General features: G+C 34.7%; 1 protein-coding gene across 1 annotated transcript in view; it reads left to right on the top strand.

Moving 5' to 3' along the window:
• Nucleotides 1-27,958, top strand: part of LOC115443776 (voltage-dependent calcium channel subunit alpha-2/delta-3) — a gene marked incomplete in the record, with an annotated part of 76,158 nt that overhangs the window by 1,257 nt on the left and 46,943 nt on the right. The window contains 1 exon segment of the mRNA XM_037442908.1: nucleotides 17,510-17,591. Coding sequence (XP_037298805.1) covers nucleotides 17,510-17,591 — 82 coding nt within the window.

Below are 27,958 nucleotides of genomic sequence, written 5' to 3'. Positions count from 1 at the left end.
TGTCACCAGACTTTATCATAATAAAACTGTTTTAGTTATTAAGATTTAAGAATATGGTAAGATTTTTATAATTATAATGCCAGTCCTGTATTAGATACTGCCCACTTCTGAGCACGGTCTTCTCAACTACTAACAGGGTTTATACCTCAGTCTGCCACACTGGCCTAGTGCGGGTAGCAGTGGTGAAAGGTGTTATTTTGAGAAAGGAAACCCAACCCAATATATAGGTACTAATTATAACTATACATTCGAATGTCAGAGGGTTGTGTCTTGGGTTTTGAACCTGCGGACATTCGTTGACAGATTGATCCATTCCCAACTACGCTATGGTGCACTACGATTAGATGATTTTTGTTCTTTTAATTGTTACTGTGCATTAAAGTTTATTCTTACCTTAATTATACGTAATTTTATCTGGTTTGATTTGTTAAAAATAATAAATTTCTCTACAAAATGAAACAATTTAGCCTAAAAATAAATCAAATACATTATTAAATTATAATTGAATATGCAATTTCGAAAAGGGCATATGTTCGAAAATGTAAAAAAATCAGGAAATGGATTTTTTCTAAAGTAGTGTAAATAAAAATATATTTTTGGGTTAGACTTTGGGTTCAATAAGCAATAAAAAATTACAGAAGTTTTGTTGTGATTTGTTATTATATATACATTTTCGATATAGATCTAGTTATTATATTTATGAGATGAGCCCTTTACAATATATGGTATATGTATTTCAAACATAATATAATTTTTCGATATTTCTGATGAAATCAAACTTACGTTTTAGAAAACACGGAAATAAAATTGTCAGATCGTTCCCAATGGTTAATCCCATTCGTTTTATCATTTAAACGCATTAATCTTTTAAATATACACCTGTTGCCGTCGTAACCTCGCGATTTTTCACTTCCTGTCCTTTAGCTATGAATACTGCGTCTAAGGGAGTTAGCGAGGGAGCTCTGAAATTTGCGCCCTTACTACATTTATGAATCATCCGAAAATATGTGAAGAATTTTAGGACTTATTTAAGGGATCGCTCTCCGGTTATAAATTCGTAGTGATAGAAATAAAAAACATTATGAGGAAATATGTTTTTTGTAATACAGCATCAGGTTGTATATGTAAGTTTCATTTCTAAATGAATAACAAATTATTCCATTAAATTATTAAGGTATTTTCGTAGTTCTAGCATACGGTGTAAAGGACTATTAAGTTTAGTACCTTGCCTTAAGTTTGTTAAGTTAGCTACAGTAAATACAGGTGGATACAGTGGTTTACGTGTACGTCCCAAAGGATGTGCTAGGTGTGTGACCCGTTGTTATAACACTTCCTAGTTTGCTTAGAAAGAACAACGGGATGTTGATAAAAAATGATACAGTCATTAAGCGAAGTTTAGATAAGCAAAAGGTTTGCAGAAGTTCAACAAGCGATTTTACTGTGTAATAACATTAAGCTGAATCTCAAATCGCATGTCTATTGAAATATTAACGCTAGTGTAAATATATCTGGAAGTTCTTGCGTAATAATTGCGTATGTTACAGGAAATTGATAGTCTAAACTGAGCTTTATAGCAGATTATTTTTAAGCCGACATTTTAACAATTAGTAATTATGCTATCTTTCAATTTTATAATATATAAAGGTGTAATGGCAGCTCACTTTTAGTCATCTAACTTATAAAACAAAGCATTGACGGAATTTCTTTCAGCTTAAACCTTAAAAGAAATAAGTTCAAATGTTTACTTTTTTATTACGGAATAGGTTATGAACAAAATAGTATTCTGTATTGTGGTTGACGACTAGTATTGTGGATTTGAAAACGCTGATAATTTACACCTCTCTTACCCCTCGGGGATAACGGGCGTCAGTGCGTATAGTACATCAATTTTATCTTGTATAAATTGGTGTATTTACATTTTAAATTTACCTTACAAACAAAAAAAATTGTTCCATATACTTAAATTTAAAAATGTTGAATGATGAATCTGAGTGATATTAAAATTATGCAAAGGTTTGGAGTTTTAGATATTTATTAGACGTAGTCGTGACAAATGACAATCGCCAAACGGTTTTTTATGATATTTGTGACACAGACCTTATGTATTAACATAAATGCTACTTTCTATCCCGGAAAAGTACTTACCGAGACTTTTACACCAAGAAATACAATAGTAAGAGCGGGGCCAAGAACAACACTTAGTATACAATATCGTAAATCTACACTATCTACACACGTCGAGTTGTGGTAATTATTGCATAGTTGCGTTCTGTGGTTGCGTGCGAGCGCGCCGCATTTCGCATCGCTAAGCAGTTTATTGACAGGTAATTACAGACGCACATCCCTTTAGCGTATTTAGTATCGGTCTATTTATTAAGCTATCATTACCCCTGTCTGATGACTCCCTCGTGACCCTTCTATTACGACTTAAGAACTATTATCATATATTTATTGTTACTGTAATTCAAAATCTTATAACACATGACTTTATTCATTTAAGTTAATAAGTGTTAATCTTTAAATTCTGACCACTTTAGTTTATTGAATATAATATAGTCGAACGATCTGTACGTGTAGGCTATTTGGAATATAAAATAAGTACTTTATTGCCCAAACTCGCGTGATTTGAATATGTGAACCGAAAGCTTGTAAACACGAATAGCATGGTATTATTAGGTTCATACCTACTACTCATCAAGGATACTGGTCCAATTACATATAATCACGGTCAGCTATTTGACTACTCACTCTTACTCAGATAAGATCGATTTTACTAAGCCAACATAATTTTACTAGTAATTTGTCCCTCCCTCACACTACAAACGGCCATTATCCATCAGAAGTAACAATATCCAGTAAATACCGAATAATGGAATCAAAATAAAAGGGGTCGAGGAAGTCTCAAGGAGCGTCGGCGCGACGGGCCACATTTGTTCGCTCTTTAACTTGCTGTCACTCGACACACGTACACTTCTGCTTGCGTTATGTTGCGATGTATTGCACAAAGGACGCGAAAAGCCGTCTTTTGATGTCTGACATGTTATCTGATAAATTGACAAAAGTTTATGTATGATGTTACCATTGTTATGTTTATTGATGTAAAAGCAATCGAGATTAAAGATTACTTCTCTCTGTGTAGCCCACTTACATTCTATCTCTTAAGTACTTATATTATGTATATAACGCATGTAAAATTAAGCAAAAAATGTATTGAATTGGAAAAGAATTGCACATATGTAACAATGAACAGTTTTCGTTTTGGAGTAGAATTTTAAGATGAACTAAGTAGTAATCACTGCTAATAATAATATACTTTATTTATTACGTTACATAACGACACTTCTGTTTCTTCAGAATTCAGATTTAAAAGCCAACTTACAATTGTTATTTTTGATTTATTAGAGCAACAGTTCTTAATGTTACAATGTCTCAAGACGTTGTTATAGATAAACGAATGTGAGTAATTCGTTTTTTTTTAGCAAAAATTAATTTAACCGAAGAAATATCAAACCTGTAAACTCTCCCCGACAATAGGTCATTATAATCATGGGAATCAGAAATAATTTTGTGTGCAGATAGATACACACACTTTAAGTATATAGAAATTGTTGAATATTGAGAAACGTCAATCCTTTATAGAAAGCATCCGTGAGGTACCTTATGGTTTGAACAGTATGATTAGGTTTCTTTGATCTAAAAGGTAAGCTGGCAGAATATTCCATCAAAGTCCTCGATCCTTAGCTTAAACAATAAAATGCTAAATTTGATCTATTAAACATGGTTTACCAAGAAATGAAATAACGAAGTCTTAACTCTTTATGAAGTTAGTTTAAAAAGATAATTTAATACATTTTCTTACCATCTCCGTTTGAATACATAAACCGATTACAAAATCTATAAAGTCTGTAATACGCCTACAAAAGTCTATTTATGTGTATATAAAAAAAATCTATACAGTTTAAAAAAAAAATCTGCCGGTCTGTAAGTAATCGATTTTCTCAAAATCTACTGAACGGATTTTTATGAAATTTGGTATGGAGATAGTTTAGGACCCTGGGTAAGTTGTAGGCTAATTTCTACCCCGGGAAATATACAGCGGGACTTTTATCCCGGAAAACTCCTTCACGCGAGCAAAGCCGGGAGCAAAAGCTAGTTTTTCAATATTTTAATAACTAAAAGATAGGAATAGTTTTTTCAGTACACATTTAAAGCATATACCTTTTATTGTATACTCGTAGTACGTACGCAATGTGAAGTAAGGGTATTCCTAAAGTTTTTTAGTAATATTTAAAACTCCGAGCGACGCTAATTTTTTGAATGTGTTCAGAGCCCATAAATAACTTTAAAACCGTGTTATTTTCCATTAATATTCCCTGTTGTTTTAATGCTTTTCACTTTATTTGCTTGAACTAAATAAATATAAATACTTACTAAGCGATGCTCGGGGCTCCATTTGAATCAGAGATCTTCCCCGGACAAATAGCTCCAACTTTACCGGGATAAAATACAGATAATAATCCAGGATATTTTATTTTATTTATTTATTTAAAAAACGCCAACAGCATATACATACATACTTAATCATACTTCTATGTGGTTTATGACAGGTTTTTCATAACATATAATGTTCGTATATGTACCCTTTATGCATTTACATTCTCCATAACAAGCGATTAAAGCTTAGGAAAGATTTTTTATTAATTTACGTTAATGAAAGGGTATATCAACTTCAGAAGAAAAGAAGTGTTTAAATAGTAAACTCCAGCTTGAGTGTGAACAAATATTAATGCTATTAACAATTTAAGAAAGTAAAATACAAGGAGTATAAGCCGTTTTCCGAGTACATTACTATATTATAACATGGTCTATCTTTTAAAATAATCAAAATCAATTGAATTCGAAAAAAAGTCAAAAAGCGGCGATAGCCTAGTTGGGTGTGGAACGGACTGCCGAGATGAATGTCCGCAGGTTCAAATCCCGAAGGCACACACCTCTGACTTTTCTAAAAAATCATGTGTGTATTCTTTGTGAATTTATCGTTCGCTTTAACGGTGAAGGAAAACATCGTGAGGAAACCTGCACATCTGAGAAGTTCTCTATAGGAATTGCGAAGTTGTGTGAAGTCTACCAATCCGCACTAGGCCAGCGTGGTGGACTAAGGCCTGCTCCCTCTCAGTAGTAGAGGAGGCCCGTGCTCAGCAGTGGGCAAGTATATAATACAGGGCTGATATTATTATTATGTTGTATCTTTCCTACGGGAAATCACGTCATTAAGGCCGGTCCTTTTGGAAGGCTTGTGTGGGGACATGGATCCAACACGCAGAGGCCCCTTTAAGATACATTACTCTAGTTGGGGTTTATACACCTTGCGAGTACTCTCTCTGTCTGTACTTATGGAGGAAATACAGCCAAATAAATACAGACTATTGCAGAAAAGATAGGAATTATACTGGGTCTATGGATGGGATCTAGCTGGACTGGTTGCTGGGCTATTGATTCGTTCTGGGCTATGATTTGAGACAACGGGACGCCTGCCAAGTAAAATGTCTCAATCTTATGTATTTAAGGCAGACGGTGACTTGTCCCCCACTAGATGGGCATCCCATAAGTGGCGTAATCCAAGGACGCAACACCGGTGTGGGTGGCTTAAGGGTGTCGAGAGGTGTGCACCGATTTCACCATCGCGGGTCGCTGTCGCGTCCCGGAGCGGGTGTCCTCGTTATTACGCAGATTGAGCACTTCCACCCTGGAGCTGAGGTTCTTAGCTCTTGCGACTTCCACCCCTAGCCGGCCAGTTAAGGCAAGCCAAGGGTCAGGGGTCTTATTTAGCCCCCACGGAATCAGGGAACGCGGTGTCGCCACTCACCGTCGGTTCGCCACACAGCCGCCCCTGCGGGTTTATTATTATTATTATTATAATTTAATTCTACCTTTAATTTTAACGAACACCTAACAATCTCCACAAACTTTACCATTGATATTAGTAAGATCAATAGCCAACAACGATCGTCCCGTAATCGCGTAGTATTATTTAGTTAATGCTATACTATACGCATATCACAAAAGCACTCTCCTAAATGTTTATTTTATGATGTGGGCGTCCTGTTATGAACGGGGTGGTGTAATTGCCTCAGACAATTTCATATCAACAATCTTCGCATCAAACAATGTCGGAAAACGTGTCAATTTACAAAAACTGCAACGTAAGCGTGGGTCGCGATATCGAATAAAGTTGTAACAATTAGAAATGACTGAATTGAGTCATGACAGATATTTAATAAATTTTACTATTTATATTAGGGTTGTCAACAAGTCTTCGGTGAAATATATTATTTTTCAAAACAAGGTATAAAAATATATAGCACACTTCAAAAAAATTATAGCATTTTATGGAAAAAGAAAAAATATAGACAAATATATATTTGTTACTGAATTATTTCTATAGAAGTTCGGATACACGCTGTCCCATCACTCAAAAGTCAATGTAAAGGAGCGTTCATATATTTTTAAAATGAAGGATTTATTTATTAGATTCAGGTGTTGAAAATATAGGTTTTCTGCGTATATTTCTTCAACAGTATATAGTACGCAGACCAAAAATATAGTACAATACTATATACTATAGTACGGTTGGCAACCCTAATTGATACCTTGAGGCATATTGGTGAATGTATTGTACTAATAATTATTTTTTATTTTTGTTCAGTGTCCATTTGATACTAATTGGAACTGATGTCGAATATAGATGTCCTTAAAAGATAATGAAAACATAAAGTTACATGCTGATATAAAAAGTATACAAGTTATTAAATTGATGAATAACAATAAAAACTATGTTAAAAAACACAAATGATTGAGATTTACTAGAAATATAGAAAACAAACGAACATAGCATATTGCTCTTTTGGCGGCAACGCAATCTTGTTCAGCGGCGCTAAGAGTTACTGAAGTTAAAATGTACAACTACGTTTTATTGAAATCTAAGTATTATTGAATGATTTATAATTGTGTCTTTAATTGAGATTAACTTATAAATCTATTACTATAATTTTGATTTCAATATTAAAAATTGGTTATAAATGTTCATTTATCCAATTTTCAATAGTTCAGTAATTTGTAATATAATCTAATTCCCCCGCCAAACCGAATTGTGCCAGCAATTCCGTTTCACTATGAAGGAACTTGAATCCATTGAGATTACTCTTCATTCTGAAACTTAACATCTGCATGGAGCGACGAGGCTATCCTCGTCGCTATACACTACTTTCAAAAGTGGTACTGTTACTGTAATGGGAAGTCGTGACGTCACTATGTCAGCAAGATGCTTATTAGTCTGCTTTTAGTTTCCTAAGAAAAACAATATAGCTTTAAAGACATTAGCGTATTTAATCTTCTTCTATATTGAGTCCATTGAACAGTCCGCGTAAATTGTAATGGCAGACAGCGGCCAGATGAGATAGCTGTTTTAAAACCTAAAACCTTCATCTCACTTTCCGAAGATTGACGACTCAATCACATTAACAACAAAGGAAAATGGTGCGGAAACTTACATACCCGTGAATTACCTCTTACTAAGAATTATCCATGTATAGGTGAATGTAAAGTCTGCCAACCGGCGATATACCCGCATAATGGACTAAAGCCATATCTTCTCAATAATACAGAAGACCAATTACTCATTGCTCAGCAGTAAAAATACAGGGCTGTAGTTGAGTGTATACCAGTGACGGAGAGTGAAAATTTTCCGAAAAGGAACGTGACACAACATAGGTACTACAAATAAATGCAGTCTGCAAACAGTTCTAACGACTACTATATTCTATACAAATTACTGAAGAGAAGTCGGCAGGAATCGAGTTATATGGTCTTCGCCACTGGTGTAAACGCAATCACGTACATATTCCACAGCCGATAACACTCGTACGTACGCGCGGGCGTGATCAAGTATCGTTAAATACGATTACTACGAATAAAAATATTATTATCGTGCTCGTGGGTGTTTGTTGGCGCAGTTTCGAAGGTGGCGCGTAGGCGTCATTGTACGTGAGTCATGAATAGGATCGCCATACGGGGCTTTCCCGGTTTTACCCAACTTTTTGCAACGTCCGGAGAGTTTTGGAGTGCAGTTACAATTAGCTTGGTATTCTTTTAACGGGATAACGAATTGTTCTTATTTTTTACTGCGATTTCTTTCAGGGTAACGGACTGAATCTCTGCCATAGACTTGTTTTCGTTGACAGTTCCTGATTGTTAAAGAAAGGAAAAAGAAGATTCAATTGCTGTAGTTGCGAGAAGTAGTATTTGTTATCTTGCTATCAATGGTCCTAAACTATATGGATTAACAAACGGTAACCAAAGCGAGCTCCTTACCTTTTAAGCATTACCAAATACTCAGTTTCCAAAAGGCATATTCATTTACTCAAACGTTTCAAAAATTATAGCTAAAAGTAAATTAATACGGAAGCAAATAAAAAATACAATATATACATGCCTATAAAAACATAGTGTAGGTAGTGCAACTAGTACACCCACAAGCCAATAATATTTTGTGGTTATGTGATAGAAGGCGTTCTTATTGCAGTGACACGCGTGGGTTGAAACTGTAAATTCAAAGTGTCACCTACACGTATATAACGCCACCATGCCGATAGTATTTTTTAAAAATAGTCTATCGAACTACAATAGAATTACTGTTTATTGCAAACGATCAGTGACGTAGGGTCCATATAACCCGATTCTTGCCGGTCTCTTTAGTAATTTATGTAGAATCTAATTATTATCAAAAGTATTTGCAGACCGTCATGCATATTAGTACCTGTATGTTGTGTCGGGTTCTCATTCGAAAAATTTCACCTTTCGCTACTGCAAACCATATACTTAAAAGACTGACCAATGTAAAATGAGGAATGAAATGAAAATTCATTTATCTACACTACATAATACATAAAGCGGTTTTATTACGAAACTATATATTTTAAGGTTTCGTTGGCTAAACGAAAAGTCTTATAAATGCAGAATGCCGGTATGTAATGTTTTCTAGAATTAAAATTACATTCATGCGCGTAGAGCAAAAGCATCTGGTTTGAATTATAAAGTATTTTATGAACTAACTATATAACATTTTTGGTCTATTTTAACTCGACTGAAAAAATTCTTTAAAATTAACAAGAAGAGGGATGAGTTAAATTGAAACCCTAAATACAATGAGAAAAAAAATTAACTTTGAACTATATTTGAATAAAATTCGAATATATTTAAATATGGTTTAATTTTCTAAACAAAAAAATTGTTATCGTGAAGGAAATAAAACATCGTTTGCTATTTACAATGCTTCGAGTACTTAATAAGGTAACATTACTGATAATTCAGAAAATTTCATCAAAAACCCCCAAAATATCGGTATATTTTGGAGCTTTTACCATAATAATTTTTATTTTAAGTGGCCGTTACAACTTCCTAAGCTGGTTACAGCAACATTTATTGTCCGCCACATATCCATAGCTTAGTACAACAAATTATGTCAGTAACTTTGCTATCAATACTTACAAATGTAATGCTCGTAACACAAATATTACTTTTTAAAATAAATAATGAGTTGTCGTACGTGAAAATTTATAAATTGGACCTGTAAGTGTAACTTCACACAATCCAAACTGATATGCGATTTTATAAATAATGTATATCAGGTATTTTTCATATAAACTTAGTTCTTATAGTAAAATATTTTGTAATTTGATTGTAATTACCTACATAAGTTCAATTAATGTACTAAATATGTATAAGTTTAATCGTAATTTTATCCGTTTACATAATTTTAGGATGCACATCACCTATAGATAAATGATTGATCATTATAAAATGGCTATGGAACGCGTGTGCGTTGTGACACGTGACGTAACTCGCAGGTATTATTACTATTTACATTTCCTTAACGTTTAGTAACTCTTTCATGATTTCCTTTCCGTATACATATAGATTAAATGAAAGCTGCAACATTAAATAGTTGCATTATTTAATCAGCACTAACGAGATAATATTGTAATTTATTATTTCGATAGATGCTCTCTTTCACGCATAACCAGCAATATCTATTATAATTAATATTTTTTCTGACACTGCTTTGAACATTAAGGCAAAATTTTGTTAGATATTATTTCAAGTTAGTTGTACATTGTCAATTGTCTCATTTGGTAGTTACTAATGGGGCCAATTTTGTTTATTGCCGACAAAACGCTTCAATATTATCGCAACTGTTTGTAAAGAAAGAATAGATCCGTGCCCAGCAGTGGGATAACATATAATACCATAACGACATAATTATTATCATAAAATCACTTATCAAAATGATTATTCCTCGTGAAAAACAACCATAAATAAAATATATTTGAATAGCAAAATAAAACGCAGTTTAATCGCGTTTTCGATTAAATATCCAACATCAAGTTGTCCGCACACAGCGCAACACTCCTATTTCCGTTTTATCCGCACCGTATTTTCGGCTGCAGATACGAAACATAATGTTTTAAGTTTGCATTGTTTTAAAATAATATTTTGAACACTGCGTGAATTATTTTTTGGTAAAGGGGCTTTTGTTTCAGGCTTTTAACTAGCTATAACTTATAAGTTAAAAGTATTTGTATCTTAAAATATATATTCTAACATGAGTTTATTAAATAAACTCAAATCTTTACTAAGAGTTTTTTGCTGAAAGTTTTTCCATACAAAATAGCTTTATGCAAAGAGCGAGATATTGTAAACCTACGTGCACACTGCACATGGCGCTGATGCCTGTAGGATGAGTGGCCGACCACCGCAGCTCGCTAACCGCCGTGTCCCAGACACGGTGCCAAAGCACATCGCATTTCCAAACAGGATATCGGACACTATGTATGCAGGCGCTATGTATTTGAATTTTGCGACGTTATATATTTTAAAAGGGATATATTGAAATAGGTATATTGTATAGGTGGTTCTTATTATAAAAATGTTATATTATGATGCAAGAGGAAAGATAAGATGGATATTATCAAGTAATTTTTAGCTATAGGTGAGCGGATCAGAAAATACCAAGTCATCGTAATATAAATTGTATAATTATCGTCTATGCTTAACTAATTAAAAGCCCGTAATTAGCGTAACTACTCGGTTATCGGCTTTTCGTATATACTTACTAAAAACATGCACGAAAAACAATTAACGCGACATCGGGCGAGAGTCAATTAAAAAAGGCGTCCACGTAAAATTAATTGAGACATAAATTAGAAGTTTGTCAATTAAATTGGTTTTTATCGCACCGCATGCGGCGGCGGCGCAGGCGGGAGCGGGAGCGTACAAACAGGCAAATGAAACTAGTTATGATCTGTTTCCACAACGTAAATATTTGCGGAGCGGCACGCGGCGCGGACGGGGCACATGTCAAAGGCGCCGGCTCCGGTATTGATCTTGCACGCGGGCGGAGGGAGCGGACGTGACCGGGGGCGGGGGACGCCGGGGACAGCGGGAGAGCGCCGCGCGGGGAGTGCTGGCTCGTACTACGGAGGCTGCCTTACGTAAGGGCGCAGCTCGTCTGACACCCCGTCTACCAGCTCTACGCTTGACTCTCGACACTCGCCGGCGCTGATTAATAAAACAACCGTTATCGACTCGCTGCAACCGAGATATCGCATTCTAACTTTAATGAATTAACTACGAACACTGCAGTTTGTTCAGAATGCGCATGCCCCGCAGTCATCACAATATTAATGCACCAATAATTAAACTTCACTCTTTCTTAATTTAATTATTTTTCATTATAATCTACATTATATTAAAACAGCATGAGATTTAAAAAATGGAATATACATTACAATTATTATAACATTAATTAAATGTAATCGAATCCTTTAATGCCATCCAAACGTGGTGATAAAAATTCGTGCCGTTCACTAATTCGCAATAATTTAAAATGAAAATTTGTCACACGTAAAGGGGATGATATTAAATTCAGGTGAAACGTAAATCGGCTCCTCGACCCGTCTGCAAACCCAACGTTTATCGCCAGGGTTAAACCGATTACAGTAACAAGATTTTAAGCCGATTGCGACATTTGAAGATATTATCTTTCTTTATTTTTCTATTTCATTAAAGTTTTATAAAGATGCAGACATTCGGCAAATTTCGATTATGACAAACTTATTCACAATTAAATAAATGTAGATAAAATTAATTTAAAACTTAATCAGACGTCTAACGATTAATGTTTATAAAAATACTAGCTTTTGTTCGCGGCTTCGCCCGCGTGAAGGAGTTTTCCGGGATAAAAGTCCACTGTAAGATAAAAGTCTTGCTACATATTTTCCTGGTACTGATCGGTTCAAACTTTATTCCCATGGGGTTGAATTTATCAAAATCCTATTTAAGCGAACGTCTTCCATCATAGTAGCTCCAATCTTTAATTTCAGTTCAATCAGTCGAAAATCTAAGAAGATTTATACAAAATTTCATCCCCTATTTTATCCCCTTAGGGATGGAATTTATCAAAATCCTTTCTTAGGGGATGCTACGTCATAGTAGCTTTATGCATGCAAAGTCTCAGCCCGATCGGTTTAAAATTGACAAAGTTTCATACAAAATTTCATCCCCTATTTTATCCCCTTAGAGATGGAATTTATCAAAATCCTTTCTTAGGGGATGCCTACGTCATAGTAGCTTTATGCATGCAAAGTCTCAGCCCGATCGGTGTAAAATTGACAAAGTTTCATAAAAAATGTCATCCCCTATTTTATCCTCTTGGGGGTAGAATTAATCAAAAATCCTTTCTAAGCGGATGCCTACGTCATAACATCTACCTGCATGCCAAATTTCAGCTCGATCCGTCCAGTGGTTTGGGCTGTGCGTTGATAGATCACTATGTCAGTCCGCCACCTTTGAGTTGTATATATTTAGATGTACAAAATTAATATCAAAACACAATATAATTTAGCTGGTTTTGTAGAATGTACTTGGTTAATTTTAGTAAGCTGTGCTGTATTTTGAATTGTAACATTAAATTTAGAGCCTTATTTACTTAGAAAAACCAGTCGTATTAATTACTATCTAGCACTGGGAATGACCTCTGACCAAGCAAGATTTATCTACTAACGAATTTTCTTCAAAACAGGATTTAGATTTGTTGCGGTAAATTAATAACTTGTTAAGTAACCACTGCGCAGCGGTATAGCATAGAATATTTAGCGCTAAAGTCGTTTAGTACGGGTACTGGTCGATGTAAAAACATCATGATTAGAACTTTATACTTAGTAAACGCTTCTAATATATAACGTACCTAATCCAGACTCCTATCATTTTAAAATCTGTATTCTACAGTCTAGACCATCTTTACGTTACCATCCAAGCTGAAAATAAGAAATCTATAAAGGATATTTTATATCCATTACGAGCCACCGTCAAAACAAAGTTTGAAAGTGTTTTGAGACGTTCCATGTCGGTAAATAGCGTGTAACGAGAGGACGCGGCGCCGGCTTGCTCAGAACAGAACACCTGCCGTCGCGACGACGTCCGAACATTTTAAATAATTTTAAATTTGGAACTTCTGCCGGTGACGGCCGAACTTGGCCGAACAATGCCCGCGAAACATTCCCTGATTGCTAATGAGGACATTGTGGAACAACTTGAATTAAACGAAACGGAATAAGGAAATCTACTGGCGAAGTTTGTTCAAATAATCGGGCATTCTTCTAGCTTATTATTTCTTTCGTTTACCACCACTAGAGGGCGGGCGAGGCTGCGCTCGTGCGAAGACAAACGAATAATCATTACTTATTTACATTAACAGATATAAAAATAAATCTCATGTTGTTGAAATTGCAAAAGCATGAACACTTTTAAAAATAATTTAAATACATATTCTTTATTGATATATTTACAACAAACCTAAACTTTTAGAACATTTTTAAAAATGTATATTTCAGGAAACATGGAAGAGTAATGAGGACAAATAGACGACTTGCACAAAGCCGCCGTAATGTTACAGAACCCCTTGCTTGCAGTGTTCCGAAACGAATTTTTTAAGAGCTGGCAATGCGTTATCGTCAGCGTAAAGAAAGTTATTTAAGCTTAACATTCAATAATAATCACAATTTTTATTTTTACTTTACACAACTCTACATTGGAAGAGATTTTACGATGCACTTAGCTACTTTAATACATATTTTTCGGGAAAGAAAATTTTCAAGTAAATTTTACTATGGTTATGTAAAAGTATGCTCGATAAGTGCTTAATCTTCAAATATCTTGTTCAAGTATCTACCTAGAAGATAAGTAATACGTTCAGTATTTCACTTTCCTTGCATCATCACTTTCTGAGAACAAAATGTTGAAATCATACTTACGTTTGGCAAAACTCGGTCCTACCGCTCTGCCACTACACAAATATATAGTAAAATGAATTTGAATACTTTGTAGTGCACGTTTCCGACTTTACGTGTGGACATTAACAATGTTTAATGTTTCTCATTATTTATCCAAAGCAACGGTCTAATTCTGAATATTTGTGCATATTCTTTAAATGCATCGTTGCTGGTGGTCGTTATATGAAAACTCGAGTTTAGATTTCATTTCCTCCATGGTCGAGTTGTAGCGAATGTGAACTTAAGTCAAGCGGTTCTGGGTACAATTTAATGGTCAGGCAATACTATTTGCAGGTTTGATCACGATTTATCTTAAACAAGATCCTCCAAAATAGGCTGACGTCAAGCAGCGTGTCTAAAAACTCGTAATCTTTATTTTTATGGTACATTAGCAGCTACTATACATGCAAATAGGAGATAACAATGCAATGGGACAAATATGCTAGTCAATTACAGTTATATACGCCACTGACAATATACAAAAGAAACTATAAACTACTATGTTTACGCGAATGTTAGACATTGAAATAAAAACTAAAAACTATTTAAACGGATTTTATTGCGGTTTTTTATATTATTATTTTCTCCCGATGTTTCAAAGACTTTGCAGCCTTCATGGTCACGGGGGGGACTGAGGTGTTGTTCATCCGTAAAGTCAAAGTTACAATATCTACCTACATTTTCAAATATACAACTTTTAAAATTTTTATCTGTTGACGGTCCGATCTACGCAGAATGAGCTCACAGTGTCTTGAGGTCTGGCAGCCGGTCTTTTGGGATCCGATTTAATTAAATGTAGAACAGGATCCCAGGCTTGTGCAAGCTTCCAACCATCTTCCCTATTGAAATGTGGGTGTTTTTTAATTTCAATAGCCTCGCGAATCATCCTAGGCAGGAATCGGTGTTCTTTGGCAAGGATTTGTGGCTTGTCTAATCGCAAATAATGATTGGAGCCTCCTTCAGAATGTTCAGCGACTGCAGACTCCTCTCACATATGGTAGTCATCACCGACAAGATTGGCTACATCCTGAAGCGTGCTTCAATAAAAACCTATTTCAAGCCGCCTAAGAAGATTAGTCAATTTTTACCACCTGTCAAGTGCCATATACCTCTGCAAGAACCAGGTGTATACAAGATCGACTGCAACTGTGGCCTCTCTTATACAGGACAAAACAAAAAGAAATATAGGGACCCGCGTAAAAGAACATATAGCTGACGTGAAACACCGACGCTCTACGAAGTCTGCAGTCGCTGAACATTCTGAAGGAGGCTCCAATCATTATTTGCGATTAGACAAGCCACAAATCCTTGCCAAAAAGAACACCGATTCCTGCCTAGGATGATTCGCGAGGCTATTGAAATTAAAAACACCCAAATTTCAATAGGGAAGATGGTTGGAAGCTTGCACAAGCCTGGGATCCTGTTCTACATTTAATTAAATCGGATCCCAAAAGACCGGCTGCCAGACCTCAAGACACTGTGAGCTCATTCTGCGTAGATCGGACCGTCAACAGATAAAAATTTAAAAGTTGTATATTTGAAAAATGTAGGTAGATATTGTAACTTTGACTTTACGGATGAACAACACCTCAGTCCCCCCCGTGACCATGAAGGCTGCAAAGTCTTCGAAACGTCGGGAGAAAATAATAATATAAAAAACCGCGATAAAATCCGTTTAAATAGTTTTTAGTTTTTATTTCAATATACACTACTAATCATTATACTTTTTCAAATGTGCTTGAAAGAGTGTTTAATTGACCCCATATTGGAGGGGCAAGTGGAAGAAGACTGCCTTTTTAATAACTTGATGATCCAAATAAAGTTACGTAAAAACTATTTTTAATACACATAAATAAACGCGGGTTTACAACATCAATTTCCTTGCCCAGTCTCTCTCCAAGCGCTATCCACACCTGAACCTTAACAAAAACTGGATCGGCAAATAGTCAATAGACACAGCAATCTATACAGCATTTTGTTTTTAAGTTTCCAAATTCACTTCAAAATACATACTTACCATACAGAAGGCGGCCATAGTGGCCCACGTAAGTGTGTCGCGTTCCGGGATCAGCCTGCGTATAACTGATTCTAACGGACCAGCATAATTGTTTCGACTGCTGAGGGATAATCATTTCTCGTCAGTCGATTTCATATTGGACCGGTTAAACCGGCAAAAATCCGGTTTTCAATGATACAGTAGTATCACTGGGTTAGAGCAGCAGTAAATGCCGCTGACACAACGGTGGCTCTACTCAAAAAAATTAATTAAATAGCACTCATCTCAACGGTACATTTGTATTTTTGTCATACCGCGACAAATATAAATTGTTAGGGACCCTCGCGTTATGAAATAAGGGTGACTGCCGACGCGGAATAAACACATGACCCGATTTCTAACTTCCTCTGCCTTTGTGATGGAATTTGGACAGGTGTTGTAATAGTATTATACTCCTACCGATATTCATCTCTGAAATTAATTTAATTTAAACGTGTTTTTATTCCAAATCACCATGAGAGTAGTCAATATTTTTTTTTGGCGTGTCAAAATAATTTTACTCTATAAATTGGCACACTAGACGTGATAGTAGATTTGGTCGACGGCCTACCACAACGATATCCACGTAAACCCACAAAAGAAGCCCTCTTACATAACTTGTACTCACCAATTTATTATATATTACTATCACAAACTTAGGAATAAACTTCTTATCATGTTTAAGTCTGTGATAGAACTCTTGATTACCGTCATCAAAATATGAAGGTTAAATAACGCGATGAATCTTAACTTGCATCCACTACGCCAAAATTGTATTACACTGTCTAGACATAACATAATATTGGGTATATATACTTCACTGTACAGACATTTTGTACAATGACAGCATCAGACGTCCATAATCACTGTTGCACTCTGTGATATAGTTGTAGGTACTTAGTTTTTATAGTAGAAGGTATTATTAAAGAATATTTTAACTAGCAACCAAGAATGTTTATAACTAAAGTTTACACAAGTGTTTATCTTTATACTAATATTACAAAGAGGTAAAGTTTCCAAAGAAATGTTATAACGACAAAGAACAAAAAACAATTTCGGACACATCTAATCTTCGGTTTTGTTTCAGAGTCAAGAACTGGGCGCTAAAATTCGGCGTCGATTTATGGGAATTCGGAAGGCACTTCACTAAAATGAATCAAATACAAAATGTAAGTGATAACAAACTATTATTAATAGAAAAGGATGCACATTTTATAGATTAAAACGTGGTATCATCGCAGTTGAACAGGCCTGTTCGTGCATATAATCGTCACAGAACAACTCGATCAATATTTATTCAATCATAAAAAAACCTTTCATCGCGTCACTAATAATATTAAGTCCCCTATTTATGTCATATGCAGTATTTACCTCGGCACACTAAACAGACTTCCTTTGCGTATTAAAAAAGGACGGTTAAAAGCTTTCCTTCCTCGAATGCATGAAAAGGGAACGTGTGAATTTTTCCGTGGAGAGCGGGGCGAGAGCGTGTAGTAACTAGCCTCATCGGTCGGACACTTTCGTATAAAAACGCAATGTTCACGCCGTTCATTCCCCCTGCCTACCCCTGCCTGCTATAGAGAGCTGCAGTAACGCAACTATTTACATAAATGACTTTGGGTATTATTAATAATGAATAATTATGGCAAGTATTTTTCTATGTATTGTAATATTTTGTAATTGTAATTGTGTATGGAGTTCTAATTTGCTATACTTTGTTGATGTAATTGTTGATATATATTATTTTTACATAGGAAACATATTTATTTTGTAGGTAAATTTTGTCAAATTATTTTATAATATTGATGATAGACCTATTTTTAATCTTTACTTCTTAATATTTATTATATTTTTATTTCTTAATTATGAACTACACCTACAAAATTCTATCAGTTTTATTAACTACATATTGAGTAAATGTAATGAAGTATTTATATAATTTAGTGCTTCGTATTATTTTTGTTTCTTACTTCAATTATAAGATGCAAATGGAAATCACGGTTAATGAATCAATAATTTAAAAATCTATTACAATTGATTTACGTAGTTCATATAAATAACAAAGTTGGCATACTGACTGACGTTCCTACATTCTATTGAACTCATCCCTCGTCCTAGTTTCATATTGAACCGCGGGGTAGACGGGTGGTTATTACCAGAACGCCCCAATTGATTACTCCTCGATATATCTGGATGATCCGAATTAACGTCTGTTATTAGTATTAATCAAATCATTCCTCTCCCCCCTTGAATCGATATAAGAAAGTTCCATTATATAACAACTCCAATTTGTTGGATAATCAAATATTTAGATATATGCTTCAATTTTAGAATATACGATTTACAATAAAACTTATTTGGAAATAGTTATCACGGGATATTAGAATTTTTATTCCCGTTAAAGTTAAAAAACTATATCCCATAATATGCGTAATATAAAACTGTTCTATGTAAATAAATGATATCTCATTATTATGTGGGTCGTAGTCATAAAACAATCAAAATTCAGCGGAGATCGCGGCCCTCCAACTAATATAATGTTTCGTGGAAACTTCGCCATCGGAACTTTATTCAATATTAGCGAGACGCTGATCGCCCGCCACACCTACATACACATCGTATATCATACCATGGTTTATATGAGCTGCTTTGGTTCACCAGTATTTTCTTTGGGTTTTCGTAGTGCTTTACTTATTCGGGGCTTTAGTGTACTGTGTGATTAAATTCGTGGTAACGAGGGTAGTAAATAAGATCTTGCTTTTGATAGAGAAATGGATTTTGCATTTAACTCTTACCGAACGGCTTTATTTTTGAATCTAAAATATTATTTCGTTAATCAAATTGACAAATATAACGTTTTAGTACAAAAGTGTACTTTTATTATAAAAATGGAAACGTGAAACCCTGTTCTCGGAATAAAATTCCCACAGTACATTTTATTGAAACCAAAATAAAACCTATTTATGAATTTAGTCGTGGTTCTATGTTTGTAACATTTTATCTAAATTCACCAGCCAATTTACCATATTAAATGTGGTTACATCCAAACACTTTCACAAACTTTCAATAACATGGAAAATTTATATTTCACACTTAAGTCTAAAACTAATTCCTTTTTCATCCGCTTACATAAAATATATATGCATCAACTCGCGTATTGCAAGCTAAAATAACTTGGTAATCTTAGAAAAGACACTACAACAATTAGAACACATCATGGCGGCCGCATTAATAAACTTTATCTGTCTGTATTTACCTTGCCCCACTTTCTCATAAAGGCTGCGACCTAAACGTAGTTGTAGCCTTCTATAGTAGCAAATTAGGTTAAACTCGGCCGGTGTCCGCTAACACTGGAACTGACGCTGTGCCTTGGCTCAAATCCGGCGGAACGCATCAAAGTGTTACACACGGGCAATTGAGTCCTGAAATTAGTTTCTTGGGCCTAAACCAGAATCTAATTTTAGGGCCACAGTGTTTGCGAACTCTCAACAACAATATTTCAGATACAATGTTTTTACTTTGAGACAGATACTGTAAAATTATCATATACAAGACACAAAATAACGGCAACTACAAGTTGGCAATTGCTTCAACTACATTACTAAATAAGTCATAAATTGATTCGATTTACAAATCATTTACATTTATTGCTAAAATAATAAAATTAGCCTTTAACATTTAAAACTAACTCATAGTTAATACTTATAAGATCAGCGGTGGATTAAATTCGCTCAAAAATAATAAATATTTATTCAATAACTTTAACACAATAGTTTAATTGGGTGTGCAACGGACTGTCGAGATGAATGTCCATAGGTCCAAAAGAAGGCGCTTCTGACTTTTTAAAAGTCATATTATGTGTATTCTTTATAAATTTTCGTTTGCTTTAACGGTAAAGAAAAACATTGCGAGGAAACCTACATACCTGAGAAGTTCTTTATAGCAATTTTGAGAGTATATGAAATCTACCAATCCGCAGTAGACCAGCCTGGTCGAATAAGGCCTAAACTCTCTCAGTAGTAGAAGAGGTCCGTGCACAGCAGTAGGTCAGTATATAATACAGGGCTGATAACACCTAATAAACTATATGACTGCAGACATAACCAACACCAATTACTTAAAATGCCATGGTTCGTTCAAACATTCAAAAGATATCTTTCAAAATAATATTCTTTGTATATACAGGGCTAAAAGGCGGGAGGGTAGGGCGCAGCGCGCACAGGTGCGGGCCTCGATCAAACGTTACGTCGCGATACCGCCGTATGGGACGGATTTTAATCAAAAATCATTAGCCCTTCCCTATGAACTCCATTCCGAACCCTTTTTATGTTACGATTTTGTAAACCAAATTGAGTTTGTGTTCATTTAAAATATCGATATGTCTGCGTCAAAAGAAGTGATTAAATGAGCAATAAAGAGCGATATAAACATAATGAATATTAAGCTGTACAAACATTTATTATATATTTATCTGTAACATTAATTATGATCGTATGGGGTATATTTCTATATAGACAATTTCGAGTAAAATACAATATTATGTGCGTTTGCATTGGATAACTAAATCAAAAAGAATAACCTCACCAATGATCGAAGAGAGGATCTCACTAGATTAGAGAGATAATATTTAATGTAATATAAATATTTTTAAAAATAACATTTTTTTTAATATTACTAGATTTAGAGTCCCTAATCATAATATTTTTATAAGATAAACAAAGACACGTATTGCGGTTTGAAATTTATTAAAATTGCATTGTAATACTGCAAATTCTCCAGACAGAGAAAAAAGCTTGTTTAATACAAAATAACTACTTGCTTCATTATAATATCCAATAACATTATCTCGTTGCATATTTATCATAGTTTCGAATAACAATGATTTATCCACCCCGAGGAAATGAACAAAGAATATTTTTATAAAAATACTATCACAAGCTAAGCAAAATAAAGTTTTACAATCAAATGAATCTTCTTGGAACATTCTAACGAGAATATGAAATTCCGAGACGCTACTTTCGTCGCTCAGAAAACTTTCATTCAATTAGTATAATACATTTTTAATTATTCGCCGGTAAGTATTAAAAGTTCGACATTTGTAAGTTCCATTTAAACTATTACTCTCGTTGGAGAAAATAGTGAAAGATTTTAAAGAATGTAATGTGATTACTTTGAGTTTGTTGCTCAAATACTAGATCGTGATTGTAATTCTTTTTAACTCTGTAATTTTTTTTCCAATTAAATCAATAGATTGGATTACATTATATTTCTATTATTATGTATAAGTGTTTTTAAGTATAGGATATCGGAGGGGGGGGGGGGGCGAGTTTCCGCTATTTGATACGTAGTTCCACCCCTAATATATAATATTGTAAATTTATTTGTCCTAATAAAAATGCTTCAATACTACTTAAGATTTTAGAACCAGCAAGCTTTAGAAGTTTTGGACAACAAAAATATACGTCAGTTTTCGACTAAATAACAAACTATAATATTGGTATTAGTGCTAGCCATGGCGATACGCTCGTCCTCTGTTGTGATAGAGTGTAATTAAGCTTGGCGAACATAAACTCACTAGTTACATGCCTATTGCCTACTTATTCCTTTGAGGCTGCAGCTGTGAACTATTATTATGTTAATAATACATTTGTGTTGTGTTTTCGCGAGAGTATTCTAATAAGTCGTTTTTCGTCCACAACTAAGACTTATACAACTTTGAATACTATACAAAGTATTGAATATTTTTATCACGTTATTATAGGCCATACTATACTAATAGATGAAGAAAGTAATATCTTCATTTCACATGTTTTCTCCGGCTTATGTAACTTCAACTGCGTTATCAAAATTAGATGGCGTCTTGGGAAATCATATTTTACCTTTTTTATTCGTATGTCTTCTTTTAACTTTGTTTACTATGTAAAGCGTCACCTTGTGACGCCAGATTTTCTTTTACGAGCACGGCAAAGTGATCCTACAGCACCTGATGGTAAGTGGAGTGGGGTCCAATACAATGTCGACGGACGAGAGATGATTACCCCTCAGCAATCGACACAATTATGCCGGCCTGTTGGAATCGGTATAAATAGGCTGATCCCGAAACGCGACACTCTAAGGTGGATCACTGTGATACACAGATGTGACGAAAGTGACAACGTAATGTTATTTTGTTGAAATATCAATAGCATTTTATATACAATATGTGAGCGCTTTTATTTCCTACTAGCTTCCGCCCGCAGCTTCGCCCGCGTGGATTTCGGACTTCAAAAATGGAGGAGGTGCTCAATTTGTCGGGATGTTTTTTTAATGTATGGTGGGTGGTATGCAGGTGGTCCAATTGACCGGTCAGGGTCTGATGATGGGATCCTGGTGAAATCGAAGGAACTCCTCTAATATTATAGGTAAACCTATGACGATTTCGGTATTTTATATAGCATAGCTGTTGTCCGCGACTTCGTCCGAGTTTCCGTCGTTTTTCGTAAAAAAGTAGCCTATGTCCTTCCTCACGGTTCAGTGGTTTTGATGTAACAGACAGATTAACTTTCGTATTTTAGTAGGGTAGGGTAGGGTAATATAATATGTCAATCCACAATACTGTTGAAAATATTGCAACACGGAACCGCACAATATTATTGTTAATAGCTGTGCCCGCGACTACGTCAGCGTCTGAGAATGTTATAAGCTTCGAATTGCTCAGCTATCGGGAGTTACACGTGTTATTGTGAGTCAACCATAAAAGATAGACATATGCTGTCGTGGGATATTTTTTATATAATTTTAAGGAGAACATTTCCGTCATACATGATTTCTGTGTAGCTTTAACCATTAAGGTTGCACACGCGACGGAAGCTAAAAAATGGAGTAACTTCTCCCGTTTTCCCAACATTTCCCTTCACTGCTCTGCTCCTATTAATTGTAGCGTGATGAAAAGTATACTATAACCAGCTCTGGAGTATGAAAAATAATTGTACCAAGTTTCGTTAAAATCCGTCGAGTAGTTTTTGTTTCTATAACGGTTATACAGACAGACAGACAAACAGACAGACAAAAATTTTACTAATTGCATTTTTGGCATCAGTATCGATCCCTAATCACCGCCTGATAGTTATTTTGGAAATATATTTCATGTACAGAATTGACCTCTCTACAGATTTATTATAAGTATATATAGATAACATGAATTTGTTAGGGAATGCGTAAGTATGTGAAACCATCCAACACAACGTCAAAATAATGAAGCGAAATGCCCACCACAAATACGCCTTTTAGGTATCAAAAGGGACGATATTCGTAATTCGAATGAATTTGCTTTCATTTCAGAATTGATTTAACTGTAATTTACAATAAAATCACTGAAATAAATCGGTCTCTAACAGAAACGGTTTTATAACATTGCGAAAATCCGCAGGTCAGAAATACATATTGGACACAGATCAAAGCCTTAAAAATTATTATGCAATTACCATACATATAAAAGCACTTAAAAATTTACTGGTAAGTAGATCAATGGAGACCGAAAATGTACTAAATTTGAAAATGGAATATTTTCTCCACAATAAAAAATCTTTTCAATAATAACCGCAATTAAACGTTCTTCAAAAAAGCCAAGATTTTCGTTCAGAAAATAAAGAATAAAGGCAATTATTGCACTAACAAGGCTTATCGTGCTGCGAGTACCGCTCTGTTGTGAAACGCGAAGGGTGGCCTGTCATTGTTATTAATTCCTTTTTTGCCAGTAGAAAAATTTCATGCCAGTATTTGTTCACCAAAAGTATTTAAAAATTAAAGAGAAAATACAGACATTATTTGTGGGGATGTATGTTTGTCGATCTAAAATATACTCAGCATTGTTCTATTAGGAAATGCAGCCTTAAATTCTTAAAATAATATCATCACATATTTGTAATATTTGACAAAACCAAAACCAATATAATATCAATATATGACTTCGCAAACAGTGCGTTTACATTTCCTTAATAGATCATTCTACCAAATAAAATAGTGTTTGTAGATTCTCAATTCGCTTAGTTGTATGGGAAGCGGGCCACAACCTACCCTTTTCCGTACACGTTTTTTGTGGCTAAATGGAGTTCCCTTGTGCGAGGAACGCACAAATCCGCCCGGACCGAGTGGAAAATCCTGTCCGATGTTGGCAAGAAACGGTCAGACCGTCGCACCGACCAGGCAGCGTGACAAAGCGTTTTTACTGTTATTATTTACCACCGCTGTAGTTATTTAATACAGCGGTTATACTGAAATCATAACTGAGTACACTATTCCCGATAGCGTCAGATTTTTCGACCCTGGTATTTTAATTATAGATGTTGATTTGAATCTTTTTTAGTTTGTGTAAGTGTAAAGGCATGTAAGACATATAAAACTGTATATTTTATTGCATAAAATAGCAATCAAAATTTACATTAGGTAATTTAGCCACATCTGAGTATAACCACATGACGCTTTAAGCAGTAAAATAATTTACCAAAAAATTCAACATACTCGTATAATAATTAAATGAATTGTTAAACATTGAAAACATATTTGTTTAACCGATTCCATTTGTTTATATTTTTTTAATATAGGAATATTTTATTTAAATAGCCAAAAATTATCAGAATTGACACATGAAACATCTTAGAACCCCTTCTTTACGTAAACTTGCAAATTACTCATAAAATATAATAAATAATTGAAATAACGGTATTAATCAACACCAGTGGGGATGGTGTTGACATACAAAGCGGTTTAAATTAACTGCCTTAATTGAATTTAGGTTCCTTGTTAGCCGATGTGTCCCGGCGGGCTGGGTCCCGCCGCCGGCCCAGGCGCCGCGTTATGCAACCAGAAATGACGGCGAACCGCTCTCTGATTAAATTTTGGTTAATAGCATAATTCATTTGAATTGTATCAAAAAGGTTTTGGTCGCGATTTGAGACAGATCTGAGTGTCTATTTTTGTCGCAGTGTGCAAGAAATAATGTTTTAAGGTATTGTAGCCACTAGCCATTGGAAATACTAGGCATTATAAGACTTTGTTTAATGACGTCTTAAGATGACACAACGGCTTTGCGAGTTAATATCCTGGGTAATCTCGATATTATTTATGGCATTGTATGTACTTAGGTATTTAACTTTTACAAAATATCGATGAAAAATACAATATCTTATAAGATTATTTGAAGCTAAATTAGGTTAGTATGAGTAAAAATCATGGCGTAAAGTCATCCAGCTTACGAGTCTATATGGTGTATGGCTACCTGTGTCAAAGCAATCTCGTTGGCAAAAGGAATGAGTCCCGCAGATTCATGCCGTGCACCGTCGCACTGGCTTTATGCTACTGTTAAGCCCCGGTCATTCCATTTCGGGTGAATCGTGAGACCAATACCGTTTTTCGAAAATTCGAATTTTTTTTGAGGGTTTTGTGGGACATGGAGCATGCAATCTATATAGCTGTCAAGAATACCTACACACATGTTATTGGTGGAGACAAACATAAAATAATTTTGAATTACGGTGCTGCCAGTCTACGAAATCTATTTTGATTCGCATTAATCCCTAAATAGTATACTATATTTATGAACTAAAATAAAATCTGAGAATCGCGATTCTAATACTTTATTTTTACAGTTTTCATAATCTCTTTTCCCAGAATAAAGTGATTTAATTTTTCGTTTCGAACTTATTGTTCGCGCACTTGCGTTCGCAGTTTGTTTTTAGGCGCTGCATAATATAAATCCGTGATGAAATTGATTTATTTGAATGACTTTGAATTTTGCGATGTAATTTTTTTTTAAATCTGAAGACACGTACGATTTAAATCGAGCTACTTTTGCTTGCATTTTGATAATTTTACTCGCAACGACATTGAGTGTCATTTGAGTTTAACTAGAACGTTTCGAACAGACTGTGTCTAACAAGTTATAAAGTAAAACTCGGCTTAAGCCTAATTTATTGCAGAGCTTTACTTACATTATTTAGTATCTTTTATCACGTGCCGTTTACTAATTGTAAATTTAAAAAATATTTGCCGTTCCTTTCTTATCTTGTCTTAATGCAAAATTTTACGAACATTTTTGGCTGTTAAGATGTTTATTAGAAGTAACCGCAATAACAGCTGAATGGATTTAGATAACATTTGATTAATAGATGAACCATGTCCTGGATTAAGACTTAAGCTACTTTTTATCCCGAAGAGATACATCCAAGGGTAATAATGAAATTTTGATGATGATGATGAGATGGTTTTAGAGATTTTTGTAGTAGGAAAGGCCTTTCAGGTGGGCGAAACCAAATACAACGCCTAGTCTAATAAAACCTAATGAGGGCTAACTATAAAATTTATTTGGAAATAGAAAGCTAATCAAGCCAAGAAGTAAGTCTTTTTATAAAATGTTTTAAACCTGCGCACTGAAACTTAAAATTAGTATTAAACGTTGATTTATGTTACTTTATGTGGATTTTGATTTTGTTAATCTTTATAAAAAATATAAAAATGTATATGGTATACAATACACGCAGGTCTCGTTAGATTTGATAGCGCAACAAAGGCGACATCGGGCGCGGCCAAAATTCAATAACAACGCTACACGGCCAGGCCGCCTCTTCCGAATAACAATAATTTGGCACCCGGCATCCGCCAAATTCCGGATGTATTCGTTTCGTTTTTAAATTTGACAGGTCTCGGCCGGGACTCGCGAGCTACGCTCCCCTCCTGTGCCCCGCGCCATGCCTCTTCACCCCCGCGTACCTAACCAATAACTCAGCACGTAATGTAGCGCGAATGGGACTCGATTGTTGTTATTTTCGGAAATTATGCGAACGCTACACGCCAACATGCTAATGTTTATCTGTGCTCGTGAAAGCATTAAATTACGCACTCGCTCTTCAACATACATACGTAGTAGGTACATGACAAAATTATAGGTATGCACTCTCATTATTTCACCTACTATCAAATATTGAGTTTGCGTTAATAAATTACGATCTGCGATTGTTTTATGTGTGTTGTCATTTACGCGTTCTATAAGTAGTAATCACCGACTCTATTGTTATTTCACGGCAGTGGCGAAGGGTGAAATTTTTCAAAAGGTAACCCGGTGTAAATAAAATTGGCTTCAGTTAAGATATCGGGACAATTTATTGGAAAACAAAAACGAAGACAACGAATTAGTCTTGAATATAAATCGACAAACATTGACATGCCTACTAAATTACCTATTATGCGTAAATAATTGAAACATCCATAAAATCGAACAATAAACGTAAATAATTCTCCTTCCATTAATCACAAATATAAGTACTTACCTATTAATTTATTATAACAGCAACAAAAGTAAGTATTAAGATAATAACTACACTACCTACCTAAAAGTATCTGTTTATTTTCAAAATAAAACTGTAAATGTAATAGAAATAGGTATCACGATCGCCAAACAGACCAACTGTTTAAGTCTACCTACATGATAAACATATATAATTATCAATTTAAATTATAATCAAGAAAGGTTATTCGTTAACTTTTGCTTGTATCGTGGTGA

Source organism: Manduca sexta, chromosome 25 (assembly GCF_014839805.1).
Source record: "Manduca sexta isolate Smith_Timp_Sample1 chromosome 25, JHU_Msex_v1.0, whole genome shotgun sequence".
In the NCBI taxonomy this organism is placed as follows: domain Eukaryota; kingdom Metazoa; phylum Arthropoda; class Insecta; order Lepidoptera; family Sphingidae; genus Manduca; species Manduca sexta.
The sequence above is the reverse complement of the archived record's forward strand: the minus strand, read 5'-3'. Positions and strand labels throughout refer to the sequence as shown.